The 16,224-nt window shown below is 40.8% G+C and overlaps 2 protein-coding genes across 15 annotated transcripts in view; one reads left to right on the top strand and one right to left on the bottom strand.

The window, feature by feature from the left end:
• The window catches only part of LOC102894895 (olfactory receptor 2A14), a 311,951-nt gene that overhangs the window by 128,086 nt on the left and 167,641 nt on the right, over window positions 1-16,224 (top strand). For 11 of the 12 annotated variants that reach the window (XM_025045874.1, XM_025045876.1, XM_025045873.1 and 8 more), the window contains one exon: window positions 2,666-2,800. The exons of the other annotated variant lie outside the window; for it this stretch is intronic. The gene's annotated coding sequence lies outside the window, so the exon portion shown is untranslated. The remainder of the gene's footprint in view (window positions 1-2,665; window positions 2,801-16,224) is intronic. 12 annotated transcript variants of the gene reach the window in all.
• Window positions 1-16,224, bottom strand: part of LOC102893405 (TRPM8 channel-associated factor 1) — a 45,964-nt gene that overhangs the window by 16,161 nt on the left and 13,579 nt on the right. For all 3 annotated transcript variants that reach the window (XM_006910450.3, XM_006910448.3, XM_006910449.3), the window contains exon 2: window positions 10,407-11,040. In XM_006910450.3, the coding sequence (XP_006910512.1) occupies window positions 10,407-11,026 (620 nt within the window). In that variant the 5' untranslated portion in view covers window positions 11,027-11,040. The remainder of the gene's footprint in view (window positions 1-10,406; window positions 11,041-16,224) is intronic.

Genomic DNA, 16,224 nt, shown 5'->3' with positions numbered 1-16,224 from the left:
TTTTCCTCTTATGACTCATGTACTTTCTGTGTCCTATCTAGGCAATCTTTGCCATCCTCAGAGTCACAGATATTTTTTCCTGTGCATCCACTTAGAAGTTTTAAAATTTTAACTTCTGTGTGTAAGTCTAGATCTATTTTTAATTATTTTTTTATATGAATGGGATAAACTTCAAGATTCACGATTTTTCCCCCCATAAGTGTTCCAGAACCATCTGTTGAAAAAATTCTCTTTTCCTCATTGAATTACCATGGCACCTTTGGCAAAAAATGATTGAGCATAAATCTGTGGGTCTATTTCTGAACTATCTACTCTGTTTCATTCATCTGTATGTCTATCCTTATGCCAAAACCACAGTGTTTTGATTACCTTTCTAGTAAGTCTTGAAATTAGGTTATGTTAGTACTCTTCATTTGCTTGTAATTTAAGAATCAATTTGAACTATGCTTGGGATTGCACTGAGTCTATATGTCAATTGGGGAAAATCTTAAAAATATCAAGTGTTTTGATCCATCAACATGGTATATTTCTCCATTTCTTTAGGTTTTATTTAATTTCTCAGTAATGTTTTGTAGTTTTCAGCATACAGTGCTTATAACATATTTTGTTATACTTATTTATCTTTCATGATTTTGAGTCCTGTGTTAGATGATACTGTATTTTAATTCCAATGACAACTTTTTGGCTGCTAGTATATAAAAATAAAATTGATTTTTGTATATTGACCTTGTAGCCTGCAACCTTGCTAAACTCAGTTATTGAGCTTTTTTATAGATTAAAACAAATTTTACACAAAGGGTCGTGTTTTTTGCAAATAAACATACGTTTAGTTCTTAATTTTTAATCTCTATGCCTTCTTTTACTTGTCTTATTGCACTGGCTAGGACCTCTAGTACAATGTGGAGTAAAAGCAGCGAGAGCAGGTCGGCATCCGTCCTTGCCTTGTTCTTAATCTTAGGGTCTATTGCCAGGGATATTGTTCTGTAGTTTTCTTGCAATGTCTTTCTCTGGTTTTGGTATCAGAGAAATACTGGTTTTTAAATCAAGACGCAAAAACTTTCCTCCTCTCCTATTTTCTGGAAGAGTTCATGTAGGGTTAGTATTATTTGTTCCTTGAATGTCTGATAAAATTCATCAGTGATGCTACCTGAGCCTGGAGTTTGTTTGTTTGTTTTGGTGGGGGGGCTTCTTTTTTTATTTCTTTGCATCATTGTTGATTTTAAATAAAATTTTTATTTTAAAATGAAAAGTATGAAAGTTGCCAATACAGTACAAAGAATTCCTATATACCTTTAACCTGGTTTCCCTAATGTTAACATGTTATATGATCATAGTACATTTGTCAACACTAAGAAGTTAGCATTGGTAAAATACTATTAACTAAACTCCAGACTTTGTGCAAATTTCACCAGTTTTCCCACTAATGTTTTCTAGGATCTTATCTAGGCTACATATGAAATGTTTTTAATTACAGTTCAACTCATTTAACATTTATTTTCTGTTTCTTCTTGTGTCAATTTTAGTAGTTTTCGTCTGTCAGGAAATTTGTCCATTTCATCTGTCAAATATATTGCCATAAACCTGTTGTAATCTTCCCTTATTATCCTTTTAATGTCTATCGGATCTGTATTAATGTCCCTTATTCCATTCCTGGAATTTGTGTCATCTCTTTTATTGTGATAATCTGAACCTAGATATTTATCACTTTTATTTTTTTTCTGACTAGCCAGCTTTTGGTTTTGTTTTCTCTACTATTTTTCTCTTTCCAATTTCGTTTCTCCTTTCATCTTTATTATCTTCTTATTCCTTCCAAATATTTTGGGTTTTATTTGATTTTCCTTTCTTTAGCTTCTTGATGTAGAAACTTAGGACACTGAGTTGAAATTTTCACTTTTCTAATAAAAGCATTTAAATTTCCCTCTAAGCACTGTTTTAACTGCAGTTCAGAAATTTTGACATATTGTTTTCATTTTTATTCAGTTCAAAATATTTTCTAATTTCCTACATAATTTCTTATTTACTTGGAGTATTTGTGTTTTTTAAATTATAAATATTGAGATATTCCAGATCTGTTAATGTTATTGATTTCTAATTTAATACCATTGTGATCAGAACATACTATGTATGATTTCAAACCTTTTAATTTTGTTGAGACATTGTATGGTACAACATATAGTCTTGCTTCATAGATGTTTTGTGTGCACTTAAAAAGAATATGCATTCTGCTGTCATAACCATGCTAATAGTTTACCCATTCAAAAATTAAAATTAAAACAACAAATATGAGGGAAAACTCTAAACAAAAATAAGGCCAAATGAAAAAAAAAATCTAAGTAATTTTTGAACAGAGTACTTAAACTTTCTATGCTTCATGTAGTATATTCAGAGAACAACCAAAAAAAAAAAAAGACTACAAAAAAAATTTGATCTTAACTTTGTAAATCTGCTCTTGGTAACAGCATGGAGTTATTTCCTATGCACTGTAGGACTGAGCAAACAAACACATACTGAAGTTGTTGGAAGCCAGTATTCTCACTATGGGAGAAGAAAGACAGAAATATGGTATTAGTGAAGGAGAAGAATCCTGTGCTTCTGGATTAAAATTCGGGATATCGGTACGGACTTATGATTAAAAGATATATATTTCCTGGCTGTGTCTTCTTAGGAGTCCAGAAAGAAGACAGTCCAACAGCAATGAGCATACCTAGATGGGTTTGGCTTCCAATACCATTCACGCTAAAGGAACCAGGATTCCTCGAAGAAGCAGCTGAACCCAGGTTTTGGACTGGAAAAGGACAAGGTAAACCTGCTCTTCTTGTTGTGCCAGAAATTAAGTGTTAAAAAACTGATGGGACGTGTCAAAGGACTCAGGAGTCAGCTCAGTGGGGCTTCTACTTGCCAAATTTGAAACAATGGACCTTCGAAAATACCAGCTAGAAATGAATTACAACACATTTGATTTAAAAAAACAAAGGGTCTATGAGTACATAGTGATGCTAAGACAAACAAAATTTAAAAACCACCACAAAACCAACAACAAATGTGAAGGTGGGAAGAGAAGGCACCTTGTGACAGAAGGATGCAACCAATTCTAGGGTTGCATCCCAGAAACTCTGCTGGGGTCAGTCCTAGTGTCAGGTTGCTATGGGAACACAGAAGAGAGCCATCTATATTGGAATAGGAGAGGTGGCAGGGACAGTTTCTGGAGGAGGTGATACTTGACATGAATCTTTAAGAAAAGTAGTACAGGAAGCTATCCAAGTGGTAGAAGTAAGCATTTTTATAAATATTGACTAACGCAAAGATCATCAAGATCACAAAACCAGCGGATGAAGCGCTGTTGGTGAATAGGATATGAATAGTCTCAAATTGTCACGTAGACTAAATAAGTTAAAAAGGGGTGAAAGGCACTAGTACAATAGGAAAATGTGGCAAACTCAAGTTTAACTAAATGACCAATTCAAAAATTGCCAACAGTTTATAAACTGACCTCACGTCCTCCCAATCTGATACTGTGATGAACGCAATGTCACTTATGTAGTATTCTTGCCAAAAATGTTTGAACTGAGTGTAATCATGAGGAAACAATTAGACAAATCCAAACTGAGGGGTATTCCATGAAATAGCTGGGCTGGATACTTCAAAAATGCTGATGTCTTGAAAAATAAAAGCTGAGAACTATTTTGATTGGAACCTGTACATTTTTTAAGATATTGTTAGGACAATTGGAGAGATCTGAATATGGACATTAGTGTTAAGCTGGAGAATGGCATTGTCTTTAGGAGATATATGCTGAAGTATTTAAGTGTCAAGTATCATGGTGTGTAAAAGTTTTTCTCAAATGGTTAGGAAAAATAATCTGTCCCTGCATGTTTATATAACACATGTGACAAAATCTAAACTCTGGTGAATTTAGGGAAAGTGTACAGTCATCATTATATTATTCTTGCAACTTTCCCATGTGAAAAATTTAAATAAAGAGTTGAAAAACAATTAAAGGTAACTTTGAAAGAATAGAAAACTATGTGTAATTTTAAAATGGGGAGAAGGGAAAAAGAAACTCAACCAATCGAGCATAACATTTAAAAAAAGCAACAAGAAAGTGTAACAATTCTATACCCTGTCCACTCTCTCCCCAGATGATAGTAACTGAAACACCAATTTTATCAATTATATAAATGAATTTTTTTCTAGAGTCTCTCTGATTGGGTTTAAACAATAAGACTGATGCTGAGAGATAATTCTTTTTAAAAGATAAGTCTTTTAAAAAAGGATCGATAAAGCAAACAAATAAAATAGGAATAGTAATTATAATATTAGACAAAATAGAGTGAAAAATATTAGTTGCAAGAACAGATATTTTATATTGACAAAAATGTACAAACCATAAAAGATTTCCTATGTTTTTAGAAATCTAAAATATAACTTTGAAATATATACAGTAAATGCCAAATTCAGTCCCAAAAGCACAGTGGGGGGTATGAAGCAATTGTTTTAGAAATCTCTTTTAGATCAAGCATATAAAAATTAAGTAATTCATAAAAAAACATGACTAATCCAGTTGATCTAAGGGATAACTATAAAGCTATGTACAGAACCCCCCCGGATATTTACAAAGTGTTCTCAAAAAACGATATTGCTATTGACATTTTGTTAGGTCAGAAAAAATGATGCTGTTTAAAAAATGTGTTTATAGTATTGTGGTTATATTTAAAAATTAGTCTTTATCTTTTAGAGATACACAATTTTGTGGATAAATGATGCCATGACAGGGACCTGCTTCAAATGAAACTAGAAGGGAGAGTGGGTGGCGTATAGAGTCGATATCAGTTAGGCAGGAGTTGATGACTGAGGTCCCTGGGTGATGGGTATATGTTTGTTCGTTGCTCTATTTTCTATCTCTGTACATGTCTGAAGATTTCCAATTCAAGATGTTTCTAACAGGAAACTGTCAAGTATTTAAAATGAGTAAGTTTTAGTGGGAAAATATTCACTGTATCATGATTTATAAGAGAAAAAATTAGAAAATAACCTTAACGTATCCTAGCACATGAAGTTTAAATGACTTATGGAACCTTCCAACCGGGAAACACTCTGTAGCCATTCCAAAAGATGATGAACATCTTTTTACACACGTACGGAAACATGTTCAAGACATATTAAGTGAGAAAGCAAGCTGCAGATCTCTGTCTTTCCCTCTAGTCTTCCAGCTCTCCCACTCCAACCCTAAGACATACAGAAGAATGTAGGAAAACGTCAGAAAAGACATATTCCAAACTTAGCAGTGATCGTCTCTGGGAAGAACGGAATTAGCAAGAGGCAGAAAGAGAGGTGGAGGATGAATATCTTTCACTTTTTACTTTGTCTACTTCTGGATTATTTCATTTTTTTCCCTAAAAAACATATATTTTGAAATTAAAAAATGTTCATAAAAAGGAAAAGAAAACTAAATTGAGACTTAGCAATTTCTCTTCTATGGTGGCATATCATCCCAGTTGCATTCACTCGCTAAAAGCTTCTAGTTCATTGTGTGAAAATCAGTTAACACAAGTTGACTGTACATGGCTAGGAATATAGTAAGAAGCACAGAACACTAGTTAGGAAAGTATACTCAGCGCACCACGTCCGGCCACGATCTGACATCAACTCAATAATCGGCATTCTGTACAGTCCTGACACACAACAAACTAGCAATGACCTGCAGGGACTTGTGGACTCTTGTTATAAATACGCTTATTAAAGTCTGCTCAGATATTTTTGTTTTACAAACACTGCGGGGAGTCTGTTCATGTTTACCTTCAGCAATTTGGCAGTTTTCTTGTTTGATCTGCGCTAACTTCAAGCAGATACTTAAATTTTCAAAATACTGAATTCTTAATAATCCGGAATTCAAAATGACTCTGTGTGTGGGTGTGTGTGTGTGTGTGTGTGTGTGTGTGTGTGTGTGTGTGTGTGTGTGTGTGTGTGTGTGTGTGTGTGTGTGTAACATCCTTTCAGCATCTTTCAGATATGTAGCATCTATTTATAATGTTTGTTAATTCAGGTTCGACAGGGGTGTTTTCAAGCTAACATACTGGGAGCATTTGGACATTTCACAGCATGACCATTTGTACACCAATCTATGTATTTTCTATGTATTTTCGTTTCTATGTATTTTCGATGACTGAGTATAGAGGCATCACTGTAGGCTGAAAACTGCAGTCTCAATGACGTAAAAGCTAAAATGGGGACAAGGACCTTCTACTCCAATGTTTTCCACTTAAAGGGAACAAGAAAGTTGACAGGACATGCTGAGGTCACACTGTGCGGTTAGCGGCAGTGAAGCCTGGGTTCCATGTTCTATTGAAACATATCAACACAGCCCTCTGCCTAAAAGATGATGTGGTTTTTGTGGTTTCTTCCAGGTCTGGTAATTGGAGATGTTTCTGGCTCCTAATTCTCAGATCTTTGGAAATCATTTTCTTGAAAAGAGAAATAATGCCTGGGATACAGAATACACTCAAAAAATGTAACTAAATCATTGTAACATAGAGTTAGAACTCTTTAATAGAAGCCTGAGATTTGGGTTAAAATGAGACAAGGGCCTTCTTATCTGAAAGGCAGAGCAGACAAACTATTTTGGTTGATTCTCCTGAAACCTCCCTAAGACTGGTTATCTAATATGTTTAATCTGCATCAAACCTTTTTCTGGTGGAGCCAATTCAGTCTCTAGTATCTGCTTTGTTAAGGGTATAAAGAAGGTGAAATGTCAACTGATGTCAATTGATCATTGTGACACTATCTCAGTTTTGTGGAGGAAGTAGGAAAAAATATCAGCTAAAATGTCAATACCTTATACAACTGGAACAACATACATGACTTGGGGCAAAGCAGTATAATGATGGATGCCAGGTCAATTTCAATGGTTGGGAGTGATATTTATTTAGGACATCGTGTGCTTACGTACCATAGCATGGAGATAGGAAGTCAAAATAATTCAAGTGTTTTAGATTCTCTGAGCATGTTTCTTAATTCATTTAATCCTCACAACCACCCTGAAGGCCAGACATTCATCCCACTTTAGAGACAGAGATGAGACTCACGGAGGGTAACTATGATTTTAGAGCAAGCTCCAGACAGAGTTTGGGAATTTACTAAAGTCTGCCTTCTCTAAACTCTGTGCATTTTCCAGGACACATGGAATCTTTTACTGGAATCCTGAGTCCCGCAATGGGGCTGTGAGTAGTTTATGACAATATACCCAGTGTTTGTCCCTATGAGATACTTAATAGAAAGATGGTGGGACCAGGTCTGTACATGAAGTACAGCAGCCACTGCTGTCGGAGCTGGAGGTGCGGCAGGGGCCACTGAGGAGAAAGCTGACGGGAAAGAAGCTGCTCAGGGAACAGACAACAGGTGGCTTTGGAGGTGGAGGCTGGCGTTCTAAATGCAGATCGTGACGCTTTCCAGGCGGGAAGGCAGGGCAGTGACGACGAGGCTTGCGTCCTGCCTTCTGTGGGTACTCTCACCAGACTAAAAGTTGATCACCTGTTTTTATTACTTAGGGTTTAATTTTTCTGAACATAAAAGTAGTAACTTCTTCTGATAAAAATGTGATTCATCTTCTGATAAAAATTCGATTCATCTTATTAAAGACCTGTGGACACTCTTTTAGAAGGCTGAGAGGATCCAGCCTTCTTGTTTAGAATTTAGCAAGAATTTAGCAAGAAATGTGAAAGTAATAAGATTAAAGCTTAATTCACACTTACATGCTCAAATGAGGGTTTAAAAATAAATAACAGGACACTTTGGCAGAGTAACTAAACCCGCAAGGGGCCTTCAATCTGAACCTCACTCAGCCTGTGATGGAAACAATCTTCCTTCTCGAATTCTAACGGAAGCATCTTAGTGTCCTGTAGTGTCTAGTATTTCTAAAATGCTTTGAAGGTATTTTGTACAGTATAACGAGTGGAGAAAGGCTCAACAGTAGGCAATGATTAAATAAATAGGGCACACATGCTGCATTTGTATAGAGTGAATCAAACATAATTTTAAAGGTTATATAGAATGAAAAATCATATGAGCAGAATTCAAAATAGCATGTATAGTAAGATGACAACAATGTATAATTATGAATGAATGGGGAAAATAATATGCAAAGGGGAAAAGAATTGTATTGTGGGTTTATGATTTAATACTTTTTAAAACGAAATTTTAAAAAGTAAGAGATCCAGCAACATTTAAAAAGTAGTTTAAAAAAAAATACTCCATGAAGAACATAATTCAAAAGTATTGGCAATACCATACACACATACATATACCATATATTATATATAATACTATATATTATATATAATACACACATATACCACATATTACATATACCATATACACATATATACCATAATTATATAATAGCACACACACATATATATCATATAGTATATATAATACCACATACACATAAATACATATATTAGACACACATGTATCTATGTATATCAGATATTAGAAAGGAAAGGAAAAAAACTATTAGAAAATTGTTTTATATTTTCTTTTTAGATAATAAAAGTGCTTATGTGTTATACAGATGTAGAAGATCTTTAATGTGACTTCTGAATTATTTTTCTTGTCTTTCAATTTCTTGCATGTGAAGTGAGGTAATGAAATATATACCTTATTAGTCAAATTCGATAAGAAGTTTGGGAAATAAGAATTTAAAAGTAAAAATCACCTACCATTATTCTACACTCCAGATATCTACCCATTAGTGATATTTTGGCTTTTTTCTTATGTAACATTTTCTAAATATAGCTATATTTTTTGAGCACAATTGGGAATGTAGTGAACAACAGGTTAGCACACTACTTTATTTCAGTTAATAGTGCCCCCAAAGATTTTCCCCAGGCCCTTAAATATTCTTGGAAACATAATATTTGTAATGGTTCATTAATAATTCTATAATTTATTTAACCATTCTACTCTTCCCTATTAGAATGATGAATTGCTCATACTTGTATATGAATCTGATTATTTCTTTATATTTTAAATTTCTATTAAAAGAACCTATTTTTAAAGATTTATTGAGGTTTAATTTACATAAAAGTTTAATTTACATAACTTGATTTAAGTGTACAATTAATGACTTTTGATAAATATGTATAGTTTCTCTCCCACAACACCAGGTGGGAGAGAGAGAGCTTGGTGTGTAGCTTTCAGTGTTGGGCACCTGAGCACTAACATTAAGAACACTGCAGGGTAAGGAGGGGAAGAGGTTGTTTTCTCTTTTCCCCCACTCATCTCAACCTCTGCATTCGATCAGCATTTCGCGTGTCTCTGTGTGTGTGCGTGCGCACACACACACACCGTCGCGTACCTTTTACTTTCTTCTTACTGCATCTCAGTCAGTTAGCTCAGGAACAACACTATTGCCATCTTCAATCCATCCACGAGTCAAAAAATTACCCGGCTCACATGTGAGTAATGCTATGATATACCTACCTGTACGAACAGTCAAGAGTTGTGATACAATCTTATCTAGTAAATAACCAATACTAGTAACCCACAATCTTCACAGTAGATTCTATATACTTCCCTTATTAAGTCTGATTTTTCCTCAAGCATTAGCCTTCAAGTTGATTTCACATGTGTGTGCACATACACACGTATACAAACACATACAACCCAATCACCCCCAAAATTCGGAATCATTGATGATGGGAGATGATTTAGGCATAGCCAGTGAAAAAAGAGGCATAGTTTTGGTGGAGAAAAACGTCTTTTAAGGCAACTAAAAGAGATTAAGCTGTTAAGAAATAGAATCATGGCCAGTCTTACCTTCCTGTTCCTTAGGATGAAGGTGATTGGGGTAAGCTGAAGTTTGATCAACTTGCTCAAACGCTATGCCCCTGAGTAACTGTGTGTCTCCTCATTGCACATGCGAGAATGGAGCTGTGGGGTATTCCGGGAGTTCCATGCCAAGGGGAGGCCACTGGCCATTCCCTATGTCTCTCTGCTAACCCTGCTGTGCCCTCCTCACCCAGTTCTACCTTACTCTGCTTCCAGTGCTCAGAAATACCACTGCTTTTTTGCTCCAAGGAATGCAGAGAGCTTTAATGTACAATATAGGGCATGGCCTGATGTACCTTTTCTACTCCTGGGACTTCCAGCTTCTAATCTCTCTCATTCATCCATCCAATCTAGACACTGAGGGACATAAGGGTCACTAAGTTTCTTCCGTCAGAGAGCTAAGTGGGGGCAGCAGACACTAGACCCTGCCCCTCCTGTGCCTCAGGGTATTTTTAAAATCAGGTCGATTTATGGTGAATCCACGTCTGAGTGCCAAATTCTTTTCTGTTAGCGGGATAACCGGCAGACAAGAGCCAGGTCTGCTCTCTCACCTGGTTAGAGCTGGTTAGAGCACTTACCTAACCAAGACTGGGGTCTTGGGCATCTTCTTAGACACTTTAAAGAAACTAGTGTCTCCTTTGTTGTCAGTGAAGTGCACGCCGGCCACGCTGGTCACGAGGTTCCCAGGGAACGTGAAGAGAACTCTTTCATCATCGCCTTGGTTGGCCCAATCCCAGGCTTGGCCTCCAATGAGCAAGCCCCCTCCACGTTTCATGAACTTGACCAACTTTTCAGTCATGGTTTCGTTGTAGGCATCAATACAGTAAACTCCCAGGGAGTCTTTCACTTCCGGCTCAATCTTCGCCTCCACCCCAGAGCCCTCGAGGATTTTGGCCAGAGGTGCCAGGGATGGGTGTACACCAACGGGCGCCCCAGGGGAGGAACAGAGCCACCCCACTGCATTGAGGAGAAAGGGAGTGAGCTGGGCTTCCACCAAGTAGTCCTCGTGGGACACCACCACCAGGCGGCCTCGGCCGTACGAGGACGCAGCAATGAGGACCTGGCCCATGTCATTCACCATCACTGGGAAGGAGGCCTCTCCGATAAGAAGCAGTTCACATGGGATGGCATCTTCGGGGACATCCCAGCTTGTTACTCCGTTCATAAGGGCCTCGAAGGCAGCAGAGGGAGTCGCCATGGCTGGACTGACTTCTGCAAAGAAGAGAGCAAAGACTCAGCTTGATGAAGACTGGATTAAACAAACAAACAGATATAGCAAGCCAAGCAGTTCATTCCTCCGCTGGCTGGCTGGGGCAATTCTTCTGGTTACCCGGATGAGACCGACATTGTGAAATGCCTCGGGCATTCAGCGGGAGAGTCAGTGCCTCCCATCCGGGAGGCCCCGTTGTACCCCGTTCTCTTAAACGCTTCTGGCCAAACTAAAAGAGCTCGGTGCTTTTCCATCATCAAAGGAAACAAATGCAAGTGAAGAATGAGGGCAGAATTGTGTTCCCAGAGAGACATGTGTAAGTCTTAACCCCCAGTGAATGTGACCTCATTTGGAAACAGGTCACATTCGCAGATGTCATCGAGGTAAAGGGAGGTCATACCGGATTTGAGGGGTCCCTAATCTAATGACTGGTGTCCTTCTAAGAGGAAATTTGGACACAGACTCGGATACACAGGGCAGAATGTTATGAGAAGAGGGAGCCGGAGACTGGAGCGTTGCATCTACAAACCAGGGCACGCCGCAGATGCTGGCAAACACCAGGAGAGAGAGGGATGGAACAGGTTCTCCTTCAGAACTTCTGGAAAGAACCAGCCTTGCCAACAGCTAGATTTCAAACTCCTAAGCCTCCAGAACTGGGAGAGAATAAAGTTCTGTTGTTTGAAGCCACCCAGTTTGTGGTAATTTGTTATGATGTCCCCTGGAAACTAAATACAATGCAGCATGTCCCCTCACCCCCACTTTACCCTACTCAGCTCCACAATGAGCTGACTCAACCCAGCTTGGGGAACCCAGAATTTCAGTCTGAAAATTCTGGGACCTCAGAAAAGGTTCTTGGGTCATAGTCACAGGCTGGGGAGAGGAAAGCAGAGGTCCACTGCGGCTCGAATCCAGCTCCCAGACAACCAGAGGCAAAAGATGAATTGTGAACTTATAGCAGATTCTTAGCTGCACCTGGACACAGCGGAGAAAGGATGTGTACCCACAAAAATCCTCTGCTTTTTCTCCACAAGTTCCCCACTTAAGGATGCTCTACAGTCTGATCTCCACTACGTGCACTTTACCGAAATGGTTCCCCCAAGGACAGACACGTTTTCGTACTTGGGACTTCCAGGGCTTGTCATCCTCGCCAACCACTCCACTCGGTGGCTCTGGACAGTGCTTCTCTCGCTGTCCCCGAGGCTCCCGCCACCTCTAACCTTATGGCCTGAGCCAACATCATCATCTGCCACCTCTTGAACCATTTACTTCCTATCCTTCCATTACCTCTTCTGAAAATCCTTACATTTCTAGCTTTGGCCCTTATCTCGTTTCTGTTTCTTTTGTCGGAGAAGGTGCTCACCCCCGAGGCAGTGTGGAGAAGCGGTTACGCACTCGGCCCTGGAGTCAGCCTCTGTCTGGGGCTGAACCTCAGCTTTACTGTCACCAAGACTGGGTGACTCATCTCGACCTGTTTTTCTCATTCATTAAGTAGGGATGACAGCACTGCCACCTGAGGTTGTCCTGGGGGTTAAGGGTTAAGTGCCTTTCGATGATTTATCATACATATGGGCATTCGATTATTTATTATATCTATGTACATGCTTACATGTCCATACGTGCACATATATATGTATACTTGCTTATAATTATTTGGTTCAGAGTAAACTATTGAAGTATGCACATAATGGAGAAGTCTTATAAACAAGAAAAAAAACACCTAACCCAACGTTAGATTTTACAAACACTAGATTAAGTTTTTATTGGTTCTGATTTTATAGTTTTTGTATTTTGGAGCCAATACTAATTATTTTTAGTCCTCAGGTGTGCCTATGGGCCCTTGGGAAAGTCCGTGGCACAGGCACTGTGCCTTCCCCAGGCCATAGATTTCGAAAAGGCCCTGGGTCCTGACACAACTAAGCAGCTTAAAGGGTACACTCTCTGACTGGTGGCGGCCTCTGAAAGCAAAGAGGCCCTACGTTTATGCTTTCCCTCCAGACTCGCTCCTCTTCAGTAAGTCACGGGAGCTTGATGTCCCGAGCTGTCAAAGAGGGTGGCCTCTGCCCCGGAGTACTGCTGAGCAGACACAGTCAGCACACAGCTGGTCAGCGAGAGCTTGTCCCTTCCCTGCTTCTCCCGGTGTCCGCAAATAACCAGAGTCCCAGCTGTGTCCCTTCTCCCACCTTCTCCAAACCCAGCTGGTCACAAGTCCTGCTAAGGTCGTGCATGGCTTCCAGTCATGCTGCCATTACGTTCGTTCGGGTCCTCAGTAATTCATTCCTCGACTAGACGGATCCAGTTTCTCAGTCACCGGCATGGCATCCGTTACCAGTATCTGAAGGCAGCGACGGGCTTATTTCCCAGAACAGAATCTCCTGGCCTCACCTTGGCCCGCAGGGGAAAGTCTGAGCTCAGCCTGGTGGGGCGAGGCCTCCAGGGCCGGGTGCTCTTTACTTCTCCAGCCCTATCTCCCGCCACCCACCCTCTCCCACCACCCAACCCTCTGCAGTTTCCAGAATGCTGGGCCTCCCTGGACATGCCCTGCTTTCAAAACGTGAGATTCTCTTCCCATTCTCTTTATTTCCTGCTTCCTCTCCCACATCTTTCTGTCTACTGAAATCCTATCCTCCTAAGGAAAGATATTCACAGAAGAGGAAATCAAAATGGCTGATAAGTTTATGAAAATATGGTCAATCTCACTAATCAGGCAAATGAAAATACAATGCGTGTCGTCCGTAAGACTGTCAGAAAAAGAAGGCAGTGAAGAAGGAGAAAGAGGAAAAGGCAGAGAGGGGGAGAAGGTGAGGAAGACAGAGGCAGCTAATAATGTCCCCCATCCACAAGGCTTTGGGGACACTCTCACATCTGCTGGAGGGACTGAGAACCTGACAGCCATCTGACAGTGGCAACTCAGTGATCCCTCTTCTAATAACCTTTTGTACAGAAACGAGCAGCAGTACTGAATATATATATATACATACAAGGATGCTCTTTCCCACACGAAATGACAAATGGAGACAGATAAGTGAAAACCTAGAAGTGGAGATAAATGACAAGGAATGTGTCCTAGAACCATTTTTGAGTCCTGTGGGTACAGGATCTCAAACCCAAAGCTACACCTGTTATCCACACATCCCGCCCCCATAGCCCACTGTGCCCAACATAAAACTCTGGGGAACAGCGCCCCCACCAGCCATACCCTGGAAGACCTGTCCATAGGACCCCTTGTCTCTGGGCCTATGTCACTGCTGGTGTCGATATTTCCAACGCACCCAGAACAGGGAACTCACATCCCTCCTGTGCGGGTTCCTTGAGCTTTGGAGCTGGTTCTGTCCCCACTTTAACCAGCTCTGGGTGACTCCGACACTCGACTTTCAAACCAAATGCTTCCTCTTTATGCCTGAATCCGTTTGCCTTCCTAGCTTGGTGAGCTCAGATGGACACAGCCTGGAGAAACCCCTTTTATTTCTCCCGCTAAGTTCTTCATCTTTGGTTCTTCTTCCATGGACCCTGTTTCTCTCTACCCCAGGCCCACCAACTTTCTGGAACGCCAGTCGCCTCCAACGCGGAAGGTACCCCAGGCACAACCTGTAACTCAGGGAGAAGGCTTTACAAATCCCCTATCCCTGCCACAAAGTGGCCCCAGGGCACCCAAATGGGGTTCGCCTTTCAGAGATGTATATGGAAGGGAAGGAGGGTGGCAGGCTTGTCTGGCATATTGCACCACATCCTGCATCATACTTTGCTTTCAAATCCCAAAGTAGGGCAAGTGTCTGAGGTTAGGGGACATGTTTTGTTCTTTGGATTTTCCAGGAGAATGAACAGTCTGTGGATGGATGACTGAATGATGGATGTAAGGTGCGGGTGTAAGGACCAAGCTAGGTTGTCTTCTCCAGCAAATTGCTACTCTGGCCTTGAAAAACGATGACCATTACAGACATCCAATTCTGTAGGTCTTCTCTTCCTCATGCTGTTCTCTTCATGAACCCTTGTTTCCTTTTCCTTATATGCCCCAAATCTTTTCCAATATCCATCAACTTCTTTTAAGCCAGAATTAGGGTGGGTTCGACCCCTTCTTTTGCATTCTGTCTGTTCCCAGGGCAATCTTATTTCATTTTCACTTAAAAATGGTTTAATTCATACTTTAAAAAGAGTCTTTAATGCACGTGGAAGAATACAGTTGGTAAAATAATAATAAAATATTTTGAAATTTAGACTCTCATATACCAAATGCTCAGCTTACAAAACAGACCATTACTATTACCTTTGGAGGTCTGTTTGTGGTTCTTCCCAATCAGTCCCTCCCCCATTCCCATAAAAGAAAGAACGATTCAAGACTTTGCTTTTTCTGTACCCCCATTTTGATCTTACTACACCCCTTCTTAATTCCTGAGTGTTCCTGGGGCCCTCCCTCTCTCTCACTCATATTTGCTCACTTCGCTCTCTGCAAAACTCCCAGGAGAACAGCAAAATGGAGGACCACTAGCTCAGGAGCGAGAAGACCTGTTTTGTTTTGTGTTTTTTAAGAAAAATCCTGGTGCTGCCTCTTACTAGCTGTTTTTGATCAGCCTGCCTCAGAGGGTGTTCTATCAAATGGACGATGCTGGAGACAGGACATTCTACATTCCTAGGGGCTGTCAGCGTTAAGTTCTGGCGAGAGACCCTTCACCCTGCTTTCCTCTCCAGGCCCTCGCTCAGGCCAGCCTTTCCTCCCCAGGCCCACAAAGCGCGAAGTCGGTGACGTCAGGGGAGGAGGGGGCGGGTGGAGGTGGAGGAGTCGGAGCAGCAGCGGGAGGCGGGCAGCGGAGAGGAAAAGCTGGGGTTGGCAGGGCGTCGTGGCCCGCTGGCACAGTCTGGGAGGGTCGGCCCCTCTTCCACGCACAACCAGGGGGCCAGGGCGAGTGGGCAAGGGATCTCGGTCCCAGCCAGACACGGTGTTTGCACAGATCAAAGGGCAGTAGGCCAGAAGCGATGCTGTCACGAGTCACCTGTGTGACCCCGAGCCGGCCCTGCCTCCTCCCTGGGCCACGGTGTTGTCATCCGCTAACGCTGCGGACTAGATGCAGCTCCTCCTGGTCAGGCCCGTGCGCAGCTCGACGACACAAAGCAGGCAAACGAACATCAGATGTCAGACCCCGGGAGGAGCAGCGTTGCGGCGGCCGCGACGCAGGCCCGAGAGCGCGGCACGA

Source organism: Pteropus alecto, unplaced genomic scaffold (assembly GCF_000325575.1).
Source record: "Pteropus alecto unplaced genomic scaffold, ASM32557v1 scaffold22, whole genome shotgun sequence".
Lineage (NCBI taxonomy): Eukaryota > Metazoa > Chordata > Mammalia > Chiroptera > Pteropodidae > Pteropus > Pteropus alecto.
Note: the sequence above shows the minus strand (reverse complement) of the source record. Positions and strands in the feature narration are given on the sequence as shown.